We start from the raw sequence: 16,662 nt of genomic DNA, 5'->3' as shown, positions 1-16,662 counted from the left end.
CTCTATAGTAACAAATTCAAATAGTAATGAAGCTAAAAAAATAAAACGATTCATTAGAACGCTCTAGAGCTGTTTTATATAAAACTTAGATTAAATAAATCACATTAATGTAAAGTGTGTAAAGAAAAAAAGGAATTTATTACATTTTAAATTGAAATTAATAGATAATAGCGTTTAATTACTGATTTACACCGGCGAGGAATTACTGACTCTAAATTTTTTTTGACATTTCGCAAGAGATAGTTCCACTCTTCTTATAAAACGTTATCTTATATTACCGGACTGACGATTTGAAACCTTTTTCTTGATTTTGCACCAAAGATGCTTTATTGGGATTAAATTTTGGCTGCTAGCTGGCCAATCTAAGACCGAAACATACACTTAATTTTTGTCTCGTCAGAAAAAATAACTTTTTTCCACCGTCTGTTCCACTGTCCAGTTTTCATACCTTCTTGCAAATGCAAGCCGGGCTTGCCTATGGCACCGTTTTAATATGGGCACCTTTCTTCGTATACTTCTGTGCATCTTCTCTTCTACCAAACACCTTTGAATAGTGCGTGCCGATTTCTGAAAGTTTATTTTCACCAAAATATTCGTTTTGCAGCTCATTAGAACCTTCTAAAGGATTTTATTTTGCCAAACGAACGATATTTCGATCATCCCACCAGAATAGTTACTTACAACCAAGGGCTAAATATTGTTTCGCATTTAAATATGAATACAAGATAAACTATTCAGCGTTCTTAATTATGGACCAGCCAGTAATCAGTTAAACTAGGTTAAAATCTAAAAATCTTATAAGTTTGTGTATTTAAATATTTTGTAGCCAATAATATGTATCAACGAATGTACCGCTATCATAGAAAAGTTCAAAGTTATGGCAAGAAATACAAAAAAAAACTAGCGATTAGTTACAAAATCTTGTCGGTGTGAAAATATTCTCTTACATACAAGATGGCAGTACCTTAAAAGTCCACAAGTGTGGCTTAATTAAACATAATTTGTAGACGACACTTCACAGGTTCGTTTTTTTATTTCATGTGTATTGTGGTGTGGTGTGGTGTGGTTAGTGGAGCCCATACACGTCATACACAACGTCAATGCTGCCGCCCACCTTGAGATATGAGTTCCAAGGTCTCAATATCCCAATATACAACGGCTGTCCCACCCTTCAAACCGAAACGCATTGCTTCACGGCAGAAATATGCAGGGTGGTGGTACCTACCTGTGCGAACTCAAAACAAGTCCTACCACCGGCCTTTTTATTTATTTAACTAACTCTCATTAAATTGCCAACATTTTACTAATACATGATTTCATTCCAATTTACCCAATACTTGGATAGAAATTGGACTTTATTACAATTATTACAATTTCGTAGGTACTCAATTTCAGTGACATAACTTCGACCTCTATTCCAAAAGATTTGGCTGTATGGCCTTTATTATTTTTGCCAGTCTAGTTGAATAAAGAAAAAATCAATAGACACTGACTTAGAACTGTCAGTTGTCACTGAAAAACAAATTGATCAACTGGTGTTTACTACAAAGAGTAACGTGAAAAGGAGAAAAGAAATAATTGTTTACCTACCTAGCATAAAGTGAATTTTCAATTAGTTCTGATTAACTCCACTACGATTAGAGTCGAAATAATGAAATATGCAAATTCAGTTCATTCAAACTAGTGCTGTTAGTAATTCAAATATGGTGTAGTAAGAACAGTTTATTTTGCCATACAATTTTCAGATCCTGAAAGCATTAAAAACATTCAGGTAATGAAGTCGTTTTAATTTTAACCGTGCTTTTTGTTCTAGGCTTGTAGTTGAAACCCAAACCGCTTCGAAGAACAATATTTCTATAAAAATATTGTACCTAACAGGAAAACTGAAAACATCTAATTAATTGATTTGTTTGGCTACGAAGATAAAATGTCGGCTCTACTAACAGCTGATTGGTTCCAACTGGACACATATTATCGGTAATAAAATACAATACTTGAAAAATAATTGTTGGTAATTTATGGCATGGGGCTGGTAGTGTTGAAAAATAAAGAAATTGAACATAACCTTAACTTAATGCCCATAGTTCTAATATTACCTATAACTTTTCGGATTGTTTTATCGTTTTGCAGCCCTAATATTTAATATCATAAGAAAAATGAACAAGCTCTGAATGAATGAACTAACAATGCAGTTATTGGTTAAAAGTAAAAACCAACACATTTAGTCTTCATACACTGATTTCAACTTCTTTTGCTCGAAAAATATTACTCTGTCAAAATCGTGAACTCATAATATGTCAAATCATTGTTTTTATGTGTACAAATACAATTCTGAGTATCTAATAAAATATAATACTTAATAAATTTACATTAAAAACAGAAAATTTGATCTCTACACAATGAACTGGTTGATGGACGAAGGTTTAGAGAATATGATAGTTAGCGGTGCACCGTATGGTGGCCCAATGGCAGTAGTGAGAGACCGTAAACAATTTGTTCAAATAAAAACCACCACTAAACCTGTTATAACAATCTACAACTGCTCAGGAAATGTTATATCAAAGATATTGGTAAGTGTAAAATTATATTATTTCTGCCACCCCTTACTGGGTCCCTAATTATTGGTAGATCTTAATAATTCTAATAGAATTTACAGATAACAAATTCATTTAACTAATATTTGACTGAAAATGACTGATCTAACTAACCATAATAACAGCTTAGATCAGAGTTTTAGCAGATTAGTAGTAACGACCTACATAACAAACAAAAGCAATTTAAAAATTTAATATGGATACTCTTGAAAATATATTATATTATTAACTACATATTACAGTGGAACAGTGGTGTCCTACTACATATCGGATGGTCTGATGGTGAACAGCTACTTTGTATTCAAGAAAGCGGTGATGTCCTTATTTATGACATGTTTGGAGCTTACCAGAAAACTTTCAATATGGGCCAAGAAGTCAGAGATACAAAAGTATGTAGTTTTATTGTTATCTTAGTACATTCTACAAGTAATGTATTCTTATTTATAACAAATAAACAAGTTATTGATATACATATTACAGGTTTGTAAAGCTCAGTTATTTCCAAATCCTCATGGTATAGGACTAGCTGTTATCACTACAACTAATAGAATGTTCCTTGTGAGTAATGTTTCTGAACCAAAAGCACGACCGGTTCCTGACATACCAAGTAAGTTGAGACTATAGATATAATACTGTTTTGAGGCTCCATGGTCTTGTATTCTATGAAAAAATAACGGCTTCATATTTTAAACATCGCAATCGCATAGCAGCATTCACATATTCTCCGATCTGTTAAATTGTAATGCTCAATTTAGAGTTGTTTATGTAGTTACCGAACAAAAAAGTTGATTTCAGGAGCCAATGAACCGATATCATGCTGGTGCGCTGTAAACTCTAGTTTTATAGTGTGTCGAGATAAAGAGATTTATAAATGCCAACTAGGTGAATCCAGGGCCATTCTTTTGGTATGTATTAAAATAGGCATATTATTTTCTCTAAATAAAAACAATTACTCTGGCAAAAGACTCGTTGAACAGTCTCCCACAAAGTAGATGTATGTCCTCAGCGTAGACAAAACATAGTCTGATTAAATTCCTTCTGATTTTAGGGAATAGAGTTTAAAATACAGAGAATGTTTTTCCCTTTATTGGTGGTAGGACGTCTTGTGAGTCCGCGCGGGTAGGTACCACCACCTCACCTATTTCGGCCGTGAAGCAGTAATACGTTTCGGTTTGAAGGGTGGGGCAGCCGTTGTAACTACTTGAAACCTTAGAACTTATATCTCAAGGTGGGTGGCGCGTTTACGTTGTAGATGTCTATGGCCTCCAGTAACCACTTAACACCAGGTGGGCTGTGAGCTCGTGCAGCCATCTAAGCAATAAAAAATAAAAAGAATTCAACATAATTCTCGATCCGTATGTTTATAAGAGTAACCTATGAAGTTCTCGTAAAATAGGTGAAGTGCATCGTTAACAACGACACACATACGTTGATTGATATAATTCCAGTACAATATTTTCGTGCTCAATGCTTACAATATTTTACAGCGTCCAGAAATCAAGAACCCCTACACACAGATTCTATCTATCGTGGCTTCACAGAATGGCAAGCACATTGCGTTCTTTACCGACTCTGGTTTCCTATGGATTGGATCTTCCGATTTGAGGAATAATTACTGCGAGTTAGATACGGATTATATTAAACAACCCAAAGAGTTCATGTGGTAAGTTGATTTATAAGCACTTGGTAGTAGTTTATCTACAAATCCTGAGCTTTATCAGACTCCCTGTCACACTTGGCCTGCACACAATCCACATACTAATTTGATTGTAATTTGCCAGTAATGGTCGAATAATATGTCCTTATCTACACTCTAGTAGACGTCACTAAAATATATATATATTACACACAAGAAAGATAAGATAAGGGATGACATTCGTCAAGTCGCCGGAAGACCGTATGTGGTTGATTATAAGCGATTGGCAGGAGATATTGTCTACCACTAGACTGTCAGTGAGTGAGCACCTTTAGAGAGAAAATTGCGCCCATCGAGTTTCTCTCTGGATCTTCTCAGTGGTTGTTGATTCAGATCCGATGGTAGATTCTGGTAAGCACTGCTTTTGCTTGTGCTGGTGTTAACAAATTCTCTCAGATTAAGCCCGTGAGCTCACCTACCCTTCCGCGCGAAACTGGAATAGCCCCTTATGAGTTTTATATTCCAAAATCGAATGCATACATTCATGTGGGGTCGCTCGTGCATTCGACTAGTGACAAAATAGCAGGAAGATGCTGGAGGAAGACAATTTATCTTTTGTTCCCTACCTGTTCGGTAATAACGTAAGGGGCTATTCCAGCTACGACAGACGGGTAGGTGAGCTCACGAACTCTACCTGAGAGAATTTGTTAACACTAGCCCTAGGAAGAGCAGTGCTTCACAGAATTTACCACCGGATCGGAATCGCGACCCACTGCGAAGATCCGGCGAGAAACTCATTGGGCATTTAATTACTACATCTCCCCATATTTTGCGACTCTTCCCATACGACTCGAGAACGCTTTGTCACATTTGTCTAAGTCTTCGACATTCTCACTTTTATTAATACGCTTTTATCAGCTTCAGATGTATGTATGTTACTATGCTACGGAATTTTTGAACATGATTTTGATTCCATTCAAAACGTCGGATTAACTTGAAATTTAGTATACTTATTTAGGACTGATGACAATACAATATTTAAAAAAAATATTGGAATAATTTAAATTCAACTAAAAAATAAATAATACTTTCAAAAAAACTAACAAAATAAGCTTTTATACAAAATCCGACTAAAAAATAGAAATAAATTTTAATAAATTTGAATTCAAAATAGTGTACGAAAAAATGATTTTATTGTAAAAAAGCGTGGGGTAGTTAAACTATTATTTTTTTAAACTATTACGTTTTTTTAAACTATTATTTATTTTTGATATATGAGTACAGTGGAACTCTACCTTGTCCAGCAGCACCCTTGTTCCGTTGTATACCTTTCTATAAATCTGAATTATACTACCTTGATTCGACTGAGCTAACTGACTGCAAAAGGACCTTAATATTAACATTTCATTTAAGGTGCGGTTCGCAAGCTGTGGCCGCACACTGGAACGACACTTTGTGCATGTACGGTACTAAAGGCAATAGTGTTGCGTATCCATACGATGGGCCCTTCCACTTAATTCAGGAGATGGACTGCATACGTATTGTATCAGAAATGACCCACGAACTCGTGCAAAAGGTGCCTTTTGTTGTTGAGAAAATATTCCGGATCAATAGCACGGCGCCCGGCTCGTACCTAGTTGAAGCTTCTAAGCAATTTCAGGTACATTAAAAGTTGTGTTTAATTGTAGATTAATTGCGTTATAGATTAATTGAATGTTACTGAAAGACATAAAATACATTATTGATAGCATTTAACGCAATTTTATCAAACAATTTCAACAGATTCAAACTTCATTGAAAATTAAAATATTTCACGATAACATTTTGTTTGACATTAGCTAAATTGTTTTTCGTTACCCAAAACCAAGCAGTTTAAATATAACTAATGGACCCCCGGTAGTCAAAATTCGACTATAATTAATTGAAATTATTACTTTGTACAGTATAGTGATTCTATTGTCAGACTATTAAACTTCTATTATATAATCACAGATTTCGCTCAGACGTCTTTCTGGTGGTTGGACCTCTTGTGAGTTCGCGCGGATAGGTACCACCACCCTGCCTATTTCTGCCGTGAAGCAGTAATGCGTTTCGGTTTGACGGGTAAGGCAGCCGTTGTAACTACTGAGATCTTAGAACTAATATTTCAAGCTGGGCTGTGAACTCGTCCACCCATCAAAGCAATAAACCACTTTGCCACTAGGAAACGAAATATGATCGATCGTCTTCCAGAAACGCAGTCACAGAGCTGACGAGTACATCCGGCTGGTGAAGCCTGACCTGTCCGCCGCCGTCGCGGACTGCATCGAGGCAGCCGCCTTCGAGTTCAGTCCGGACGTGCAGAAGATGTTGATCCGGGCCGCGCAGTTCGGGAAATGCTTCCTGATGGACCCCGTCATCACGGAGCTCTACGTCAAGACGTGTCGCTGGTTGAGAGTTCTGAACGCCGTCAGAGATCCTAAAGTGGCTATACCTTTAACATCTATGCAGTATCCTTTTCCATCTAATACTACTGGTCCCGCACTAGTCGAAATTTGACTATAATAATTAAAGAATTGAAATTATATGTTTGAACATCATTAAGGTTCTATTGTCAAAGACTATTAAGCTTCTATAATTCATAATTAAATAACAGATTTCGCCAAGACTACACTGGCAAATAATAATATTAAAGATGCTTTGCTGCTTTGCGGCAAAAATAGGTAGTGGGGTGGCATCCATCCGCAGAGGCTCAAATAAATACTCCCTATAACCAGTAATTTCTTTACACCGTTTCGTTTCTAATGACCAGAGACTGTTGGAAAATTTTAGAAGATAATAGATCAGAAATTAATTTAACACTAGGTGTGCACCGCAGTTACAATCGCTCTAAAACTGTATTATATTTGTTGAAAAGTAGCATATATACATGCTAGAAAATCGGGCCTAAAACCACGATACATCAACAATTTCGCAATTATAAAACATATTTTAATATAAAGCCGTCAGCGTTAAAGTGGCCTAACCCATGATTTTTCATATTCGCGCTTTGTATATTTTAATTTATTTAAAACATAATAAATGTTATGCAAAACCGGCCTATCCCTAGTTTCACAATACCTAATTATCTCCATACGAACTATGGTAAGCTTAGGCCCCTTTTGTGCTGAAGACCTCATGTTTGTTTGGTATTCCTTAACGCAAGGCTGTAGAATGCGTAATTTGGGCGAACGAATACTTCTTGACCGGCTCATATGGCGCCGACTGCACTGTTTGGCCGGACACATCGCTTCCTACCTGCAACTGAAGGATGGACGCACGAGAGTCCTGTCCCATTGGGCTTGTTACAAGGTGAAAATATGTCTTCACCAACAGATAAAGCTACTTGTATTCAGCAATCGTATTTACCGAGGATCCCATTATTGTTGTTCGGAACTTGGATTCAGGCATCTGTCAAATGTCTTGTGTCTTTTGATGGCTACCCGCCACAATAACAATTGCGTTAGATTAACGTCCGAGATCTGAACTTCAGTTTGAACAGCGAAAAGCATTTTCTTTGGGTCGATATCTCAATTTTATAAAGTACCTACTATCAAATCAGAAAACTGCTACGTTTCTAGAATATTCTTCTGCGGTGTTTCTTAAACTTGATCTGTGACCTTGTCATTGAGAACTATGTAACCGACGGTAGTGATGACGTGGTCCCTATGCTCCTCTGCACTATTCTATTCCACCAACTTACAGACGTCCACTGCTGGACATAGGCCTCTCCTAAGCCTCGCCACAAAAGTCGGTCCTTCACTGATAGACAAGACAACTCTTCCTCCCACAAGATGGATCGACGATGAATTGAGGTTTACAGGACTGATTGCACTAAAAACCAGTAAATGGGAGATTCGATAGAAATTAATTTACAAAACGTTATAGGTAACTCAGCCTCACTTGGACAACGAGAGTGCCGCAAGGGAGATAGGCGAGAAGCTGCGGAATGTCCCTGGTATATCGTACACAACGATAGCCATGAAAGCTGCCGAAAAAGGAAGGAAAGCTCTCGCTATAAAAGTTAGTACGTAACCTAAATATTCGTTATACCATAAAAGCGAACCTTAGTATTAGACTTTTTAGTCATAAAAATATAATTTGCTCTTACTCGTCTAAAATACCTTCTTTTTAATTGCTTATGTGGTTGAACGAGGTCACGGGTCACCCGGTGCTAAGTGGTTTCGGAGCTCATAGACATCTACCCCGCAAATGCCGTCACCCCAAATTGAGACGCGAGCTTTAAGTCTCAGTTTTACCGTGCAACAGTTTCAACCGGTCGACTAAGGGTAACACAGATAAGAACGCAATGCTGGCACGCATGGGGCATAAATTCAAAACGAAAAATACATGTTATACAATACCTATACTATGTTCACTAAACGAACATACAAATACATCAAATAAAAATATAAATACACTAGTTGTATCCGTCCGCTTCGCTGAGCATTTAAAATTAACATTATTATTTCTCACACCCCGACATTTTTCAACGCCCCCGCAACTGGTTTAGGGAGTCCAACACTTATATTAGCCTATCCATTAAGTACATGTATTTTCTAAATGGCTACCAAGTTTCAAGTCAATCGGATGCATGGTTCAATAGTTATAACGGAACATCCGTAAAAACCACTGTAGATTTATATACCTATTAGTATAGATAAATAAATTTTGAATATACTTACTTAATATAATGAATATCTACATAAATGTATTTTACAATACAATTAATATGATACAGATCCTGGAGTACGAGGCACATAGCAAATTACAAGTTCCATTACTATTGTCACTCGGCGAAGGTCCGACTGCCCTGCTGAAGGCGACCGCCAGCGGCGACACGGACTTAGTCTACGTTGTTCTGTTGCATCTCAAGGAAAAAATGGGAAAACATGACTTTGAGGTATCAACTTGTCATTACCGTAGATCGGGGGGAATCGAGACCCTTTCCAAATCCAACACAATTTTTCAATGATTTTTCTTAGGGTAATATCAATAAAATTGAGATTAAAATTGGTTCCGTCCGTCTTAATTTTTTATATACGAAGCTTTATTATACATAGTTCATTACAAAATACACAAAAACTGAAAAAAACAGCTTGATCCGATTCACCTTCGCTTTGGGGTGAATCAGGTTACGTATGGGAACAAGAGTTTTTCGATAGGGCTGACACTATTTAGCTGTTAGGTAGGTATCTAACTTTAGGTATTTAACTTTTTAATATCTTTAATAAGTTACTAAACTTTGATGACTAAATTAAAACTATTTAAAACTAATTTTTAGTTCAACAAAGTTAAATCTAACAACTCAACAAAAGTATTGTGACATCCCAGATTTGTCCCTATTCTAACTCTAGTCTCTATTCCCCCCAATCTACTGTACCTTCCTCCTCCTTGCGTCAATAATTCTCAACGCTGAGGGTCATAGCCTCCTTTAATAACTATCTCATGGATTATCCTGCGCCACTCCTGCCTATCTTCGGCAGTGTGGATTATTATTTAACGAATGCTTAAGGCGATTTTTACTTTTAATGAGTTTGCGAGATCTCGACGATTGAGGGCAGACTACGGAGAGGTATCAAAACTTTATATAAATATTTCTTCTGTGCGTATGTTGATCACTGAAGTCCTCCTAAACGGCTGGACCGATTTGAATGTTTTTTTTTTGTATGCGTTTGGGTGGTACCCTGGATGGTTTATATTCACAAATCAGCACGGCAGATGCGCTGCAGTCGGTGTCTAGGTTATTTATCTTTCCTAGAAATAATTTATATGGCAAAACAACGTTTGCCGGGCCAGCTAGTCTTGTGAAATTCGTGTATTTTGGGTTACACCGTTCAAACTCGAAGCGGGGCTTACACTGGCGTACCGGACTGCATTAAATATCACTCTGCATTCGCTGAATAATTATTAATAATAAGTTTATACATTTGGAAGATTTTCCACCGAGCGAGTGATATTGCTCGGTAGATCGAAGATTCGAATGTTATTATTCGGAACTCGTTTATATACAAGCTTATCTTTTAATGTGTTTAGGGAGGTTCAGGCAACTGTTAAATATCTTGTGTTCTATGATAACTACCCGCTAAATAAACGATAATATTTTCAACGTCACTTTTTTTTTCGAACAGCTCACGATCCGCAGTTTCCCGTTAGCGCACGCCCTGTACATCAAGTACTGTGCAAGTCACAACCGCGAGGCCCTGCGCCTGGTCTACGTTCAGGAGGACGACTTCCAGGGTCAGGCCGCCACTCACATATGTGACGCCATCGAGCAGACCAACCCGGGCAGCGCGGAGGCCTCGCTGATATCCGCCAGGGAATGTTACAAAAAGGGCAAAAACGAATTAGGTATTTATATAAATAGTTTGAGCTCTCTAATACAACTATTGAAATGCATTCGCTCGCTTATCGAAATTCGACCGTAATCACAAACATTACAAGAATTATGTATTGTACTTAATGAATTTTTTTAAAAATAGCCTCAATTACTATCAAACAGCAGTTCCTTCTAAATCATATATATATGATTGGATCATATATTTTAAACTTCTGTTGGTCACTGTACTGGTTAACAACAATTTTCCAGGTGCATCTGTGTGCGAGGATGCCCGAAAGCTGTGCAAGCAACAGTCCAGTCTCCAGGAGACGTACGGAACGAGCTTCGTGGGGCTGTCGCTTCACGATACCGTAAAAAAGCTTCTGGACCAAGGAGAAGTCAGATTGGCAGACAAACTGCGATCGGAATATAAAATGCCCGATCGAAGGTGGGACTGAACATGATAATATGCATTATATAATAATCACATAATAATACGCAACAAATGCTTTATCTGTTTTTTTTTTAAGTTATACTTCTTTAGGCGCGTTATGAAAAATTGATGAGAGTGAAATTTTACGATGCGCGCGCAACTTGACACAAAATTAACAGAATGAAGTTGCCCACTAAATCGCTCATTACAATACGACCGACGTAACTTGGCGAGTCTGAATATAGCCGCAGGTGAACTTTCCGAACCGTACCGAGAATTACCGAATTTATACGATGTCAAGAAAAGGGATGTCCAATATGCGTGTTTGAGGATGTTGTTTAATCGATTTTTTTTCAAATTGATTAAAATTTAAATAAAAAAAAAGAAATTAATTTAATAAAAATAAAGTATAACTTCTTACGCGCGTATATAAGTACACGCACCCTTTTTTTTGTTACATATACCTAAATGACAGTGTTATTTTAATCAGAATTTAAAAATCTATTCTAGAAATAATATTCACAACGAATGCTCAAAGTGACAATTCACCCATATCTTCCAAATCTAACACAAAATTTCAATGGGTTTTCCAAATGGAAATAATATAGGTAATACCAATAAAATTGAGATTAAAATGGTTCCGGAGGCTTAAATTTTTATATACGATGCGTTATTATACATAGTTCATTACAAAATATACACAAAAACTGAAAAAACCAGCTTGAAACGATTCACCTTGGCTTTGGGGTGAATCAGGTTACGTATAGGGACAATAGAGTTTTTCGATAGGGCTGGTACTATTTAGTTGTTAGATAGGCACCTAACTTTAGGTAATTAACTTTTTAATATCTTTCATGAGTTACAAAACTTTGATGACTAAATTAAACTATTTAATATTCTTAAACACTAAAGTCATTTTTAAGTTCAACAAAGTTAAATCTAACAACTCAACAAAAGTATTGTGACCTCCCAGATTTGTCCCTATTCTAAATCTAGTGCCTGTTACCCCCAGTCTACTGTAACCACTGAAAGGTACGCATTACAATTTTATTAGGTATTAAAAAAAATTTATTATTTTACCTAGCCATCTTAACTGCGTTTCAGATATTGGTGGCTTCGTATCCTAACACTAGCCGAGAAGTCCAATTGGGAGGAATTGGATAAATTTTCGAAATCAAAGAAATCTCCAGTCGGGCACGAGCCGTTTGTCGACGCCTGTCTCAAGCACAACAAGGCGGACGAAGCACTCAAGTACTTGCCGAGATGCAGGGATGAGATCAAAATCAAATACTACGTCAAAGCTGGGTGAGTCTTTGATTGATACAGTAGTACAAACCTTTTACGTAATACAACATTTTAACAAACAAAAAAAAAAAAGAGGAAACAGACTTCGCCATACGTACTTAACAGATGTTCGCGATTGACTTCCACGGTGAAGGAATAACATCGTGTAATAAAAAACAAACAAAATTATAATTTGCGTAATTACTGGTGGTAGGACCTCTTGTGAGTCCGTACGGGTAGGTACCACCGCCCTGCCTATTTCTGCCGTGAAGCAGTAATGTGGTTCGGTTTGAAGGGTGGAGCAGCCGTTGGAACTATACTGAGAACTTAGAACTCAATTCTCAAGGTGGGTAGCGCATTTACGTTGTAGATGTCTATGGGCTCCAGTAATCACTTAACAGCAGGTGAGCTGTGAGCTCGTCCACCCATTTAGCAATATAAAAAAAACATCAACGACCTCGACAAATAGAACTTAAATATGCATTAATAAAGATATGTAACTCAAAAACTCCTTGTCAGATCTTGATAAAATTTCGATGAGATCCCATGAGAAGCAAATAAATCAAATAAAAAGAAAGAAAATAACCATCAAAATCGATTCGCCTAGAAAAAAAATTTGAAGCAATTAGCGTACACATAAAAAATAGTCGAATGGAGAACCGCCTCCATTCTTGAAAGCAGCTAAAATTTTTTTGCGAACAACTAAATTGATGTATATCGTCGTTAGAAATTTAAAATCTCCTATGTGTATAAATGTACTTTTCGAGAAAATCTAATAAAACTAGCTCCTGAAAAAAATGCAATGCAAATATTTTTTTAGCACAGGATTTTGCTTTGATCTACAATAGAATGCAATCTAACACTTAGGATTTTTTAAGATTGAAGCGTGATAAAGTGAAATATTGAGATATGCACATGAGAGTTTTTGCTGAGTATAAGTAGGTATTCAAAATAATTTTCATAATACAGTCAAACCTGGATAAGCGAGAGTTCAAAGGAGCACAATCTCACTCTCGCTTATAGAGGTTTCTCACTAACCCGAGCGTCTCGCTAGGGCACCCTCTGAATTTCATTTCGCGATTTTCCGGATTCAAACGCATTCACTATTTTAAGTTTATCACTTAATGACAGTGCTTTAATTTTCCGTTTCGACATGATGCAGAACAGAACTTTCCTTCCCAATTGATTAACGATAAACTGAGTAAGTCCTACAAACAGGACGGTACACAGGCACACGTGTCCATTCGAAAAGAATGCGATAAAATAACAACGTTTTTTAGTTCAACGAAATAGAATAGGTTCAATATTGACGAGAAAACCATACAAAAACAATAGTAGGAAGTTCCACGAAAGTTAAGAATAAGTCATAAAATAGCAGATGTTAAATTTGTAATTTGTTCCTTCTAAATAATATAAATAAATAAAGCTCGACTGTCGCTTATAAAGGTATAGATAAGTAGCAGTCTCACTTGCGGAGGTCCATGAGGGAAAAACGGCTCTCTCTTACAAAGGTTTCTGTTTCTCGCTAATAGAGGTTTTGCGAGCTTAAAATGACGGGTCCTGGCTATTACTCTCGCTTATAGAGTTTTCTCACTTATCCAGTTCTCACTTACCCAGGTTTGACTGTATATGAAAACATCATTTTGGCCCAAAATATCACATAGGAGATTTTAAATTTGCAACGACGATATGTTATATATACAGCGCATCGTAAATAAAATTTACGGCGTTTTGTGTTGTATCGCCTGTAGCTGCAGTGACATCATAACTTCATGGGGGCAGTCGCTACGTAGAGTTCGACTTAATATGGGTGACGTCATTAACATTATGTCTATGTTTGCTTTAATCGGTTAACAGTACGCTAACCGCTTAAAACGAAGATTACGCTAAATTAAAATATGTAACGTAATTTTCAGGTATTACGCGGAGGCCGCCGAAGTAGCATACGAACAGAAAGACGAAGCCGGCTTACATTTCGTTCAAAACAAATGCCCGATGCAAGACTTCGACAATCAAGCCAAAATATCGGGACTCCTAGAACAGTTGAAAATTAAGAAATGATCGTTTTCGTTTGCCGTCTCCGTCGACTGCACGCTGTGGCTGTGACCCGGAATAGGATATATTCACAAAACTCAATATCACTTAATGTATATCATGAAAACGTACCCTAAAGCACGTCGCACCTTTAGCTGCGTGGTGCCGACTTAAACTTAGAATATATCTCTGTGGGTTGGGTGGCCGCGTTCTCAGCATGCCATTTACTGGTGGTTAAGCATCCTGTAAGCCCACGCGGGTAGGTACCACCACCCTTTTTTTTTAACGCTGGGGAATGCATTTACGTATACCCGGTCGAGAGGGATAACGGACCGGGTAATGTCGGACTCTGGCGCCTCCTGAGAGGAAGGGAGGGAGGAGAGAAAGACCCAGGTCCTCCACCTCCCCCAATTTCTCACAGGAGGCTGTGCCTTGAAAAAGGCGCGCGAAGCACTTGCCCCGCACGACCGACTACCGACTAAACCCCATCAAGTTCCACCACACCGACTACACGAAACTTACGGTATCGCAGTGCGCGCCGAAGGTCCCGCCTTCCCGTCCTGATGATAGGAAGGGATCTCATCCACGGGATTTATTTTTTATTGCTTAAATGGGTGGACGAGCTTACAGCCCACCTGGTATTAAGTGGTTACTGGAGCCCATAGACATCTACAAGGTAAATGCGCCACTCACCTTGAGATATCAGTCCTAAGGTCTCAAGTGTAGTTACAACGGCTGCTCCACCCTTCAAACCGAAACGCATTACTGCTTCACGGCAGAAATAAGCGTGAGCGGCGCACAGGAGCCACCTTGTACCGCTTCACCACCAGACTGATAGTCCCTACGAGGGCTGCGCGGCGGATTCTCGCCCGCGCTGTCATCTCCACCTTCTGCGCTGTGGAACCGAAGAGGGATCCCATTCCCTTTCAGGCTCCTCAGCCTCACGAAACGCCATGACCAAATCGCAGAACCCGGCTATGCCCTCCCACAAACTCCGGTCCTCTACCATACGGGCGATGACAGCCCACAAAGAGAGGAGGTACCACCACCCTACTTATTTCTGCCGGAAAGCCGTCACGCATGTAATGGTGGGACATCTGTTATAAAATAGAGACTCCGACCTCATGTCTCAAGATGGGTGGCGGTAGTCAACTTATGTTGTCTATGGACCTCAATAACCAGTGAAAACCGGATGGGCTGTGAACTCATTTAACCGTCATCATCAACCACCATAGAATGCAATGCGATGCAATCAGAACATAATTATGCTGTGATTATAGTTTCGTTTCAATTGTAAAATTTAAATAATAAATTTAATATTTAGTAATCACTAATTTTATATAAAATTAAAATTTCTTACATTTTCTAACCAAATACTTATTCCCTATTAATAGATAATGATAATTGATAATTTCCTTGAGGAGGTTCTGTGAAACGAATGAAGCCACTGACCGTCATTAGTTTGTCAATAATTCACAATGTAATGTTTTGTTTGATTAATGGACTACCAAAATGGAGGAATGTTCGAGACTTTTTGTCATTTGTCATTTGTCATAACTTTACATGCAAAAACTTACCACCGTGAAATGTAAATTATATAGCGCCATAATGTAATCCTATTATTCCTATATTTATGTAACGTATAATAATCATAAAACAATATTATTAAGGTTTATTATTTTATATAAATGTTATAAATAAAATGAAAGACTCCACATATGTCATCATTGCGTTTTACTGTGTGATGTAAACAAACATATTTCTTTTTTAAATACAATACAAATTATGATCGATATTCTGATCCACCAAATTCAGATGAGATTACAAACATGTCGGCTCTAATATTAGAAATAATAATAATTAGCAACAACAACAAATTTCTAAACATCGACAAGCCGTATCTTAAAGTTACATTACATAGATAATATTGCAAAACAATTTCAAGTGACATTTTAAGTGCAAGAGATATGTGTTGATGAAATTTAATAAAATATATCATTCTAGTCATTCATCTTCTTGCGAAAATCAAGGAAAATCACTGCAAAAATTTATGTAATTCCTTTAATGTCTTTTACACATGTGAAGCTCGTACCAAGGGAAATTGTTGTTCACAACCAATCTCCAAAAAACGGACTATTTTAGGTCTTTCAAACGCTTGCCCAACATATCCCCAATGTTGGCCACCCGTATAACAATCGAGATACATTGCACATCCCCATAAATACTGCCGCATCGATAAAATTGATAAGCTTCAATTTTATCAATCCAAAAGTCGTTACAGTTTCTGCTTTTAAACTACAAAACTACAATTATTGAGATACTTAAAAGCTTATTTCGAGCTTAT

At 37.4% G+C, this 16,662-nt stretch overlaps 1 protein-coding gene across 3 annotated transcripts; it reads left to right on the top strand.

Moving 5' to 3' along the window:
- Window positions 1-1,521: 1,521 nt before the first annotated feature.
- Window positions 1,522-16,042, top strand: Vps16A (vacuolar protein sorting 16). 3 transcript variants are annotated; one of them, XM_028170320.2, is made up of 16 exons: window positions 1,522-1,688; window positions 1,814-1,977; window positions 2,381-2,570; window positions 2,837-2,983; window positions 3,075-3,201; window positions 3,390-3,499; window positions 4,082-4,257; window positions 5,644-5,890; window positions 6,463-6,719; window positions 7,422-7,560; window positions 8,137-8,271; window positions 8,990-9,151; window positions 10,380-10,599; window positions 10,838-11,015; window positions 12,105-12,305; window positions 14,201-16,042. In XM_028170320.2, the coding sequence occupies exons 2-16, from the start codon at window positions 1,928-1,930 to the stop codon at window positions 14,343-14,345; spliced, it is 2,484 nt and encodes an 827-aa protein (XP_028026121.2). In that variant the 5' UTR covers window positions 1,522-1,688; window positions 1,814-1,927; the 3' UTR covers window positions 14,346-16,042. The 3 variants fall into 3 exon arrangements, with proteins under 3 accessions (XP_028026121.2, XP_028026122.2, XP_089584237.1); XM_028170321.2 differs by having other exon boundaries at window positions 1,576-1,711; XM_089728111.1 differs by having other exon boundaries at window positions 1,577-1,706.
- Window positions 16,043-16,662: the final 620 nt, after the last annotated feature.

This window comes from Bombyx mandarina, chromosome 06 (assembly GCF_030267445.1).
Source record: "Bombyx mandarina strain Sakado chromosome 06, ASM3026744v2".
In the NCBI taxonomy this organism is placed as follows: domain Eukaryota; kingdom Metazoa; phylum Arthropoda; class Insecta; order Lepidoptera; family Bombycidae; genus Bombyx; species Bombyx mandarina.
This window is presented reverse-complemented; position numbering and strand designations above follow the sequence as displayed.

Coding starts and splice junctions, on each gene's coding strand:
- Vps16A (XM_028170320.2), top strand. CDS start 1,928: ATGTCGGCTCTACTAACAGCTGATTGGTTCCAACTGGACACATATTAT. Junction 5,891..6,462: donor AAGCTTCTAAGCAATTTCAG/GTACATTAAAAG, acceptor ATCGTCTTCCAG/AAACGCAGTCACAGAGCTGA. Junction 10,600..10,837: donor AAAGGGCAAAAACGAATTAG/GTATTTATATAA, acceptor ACAATTTTCCAG/GTGCATCTGTGTGCGAGGAT.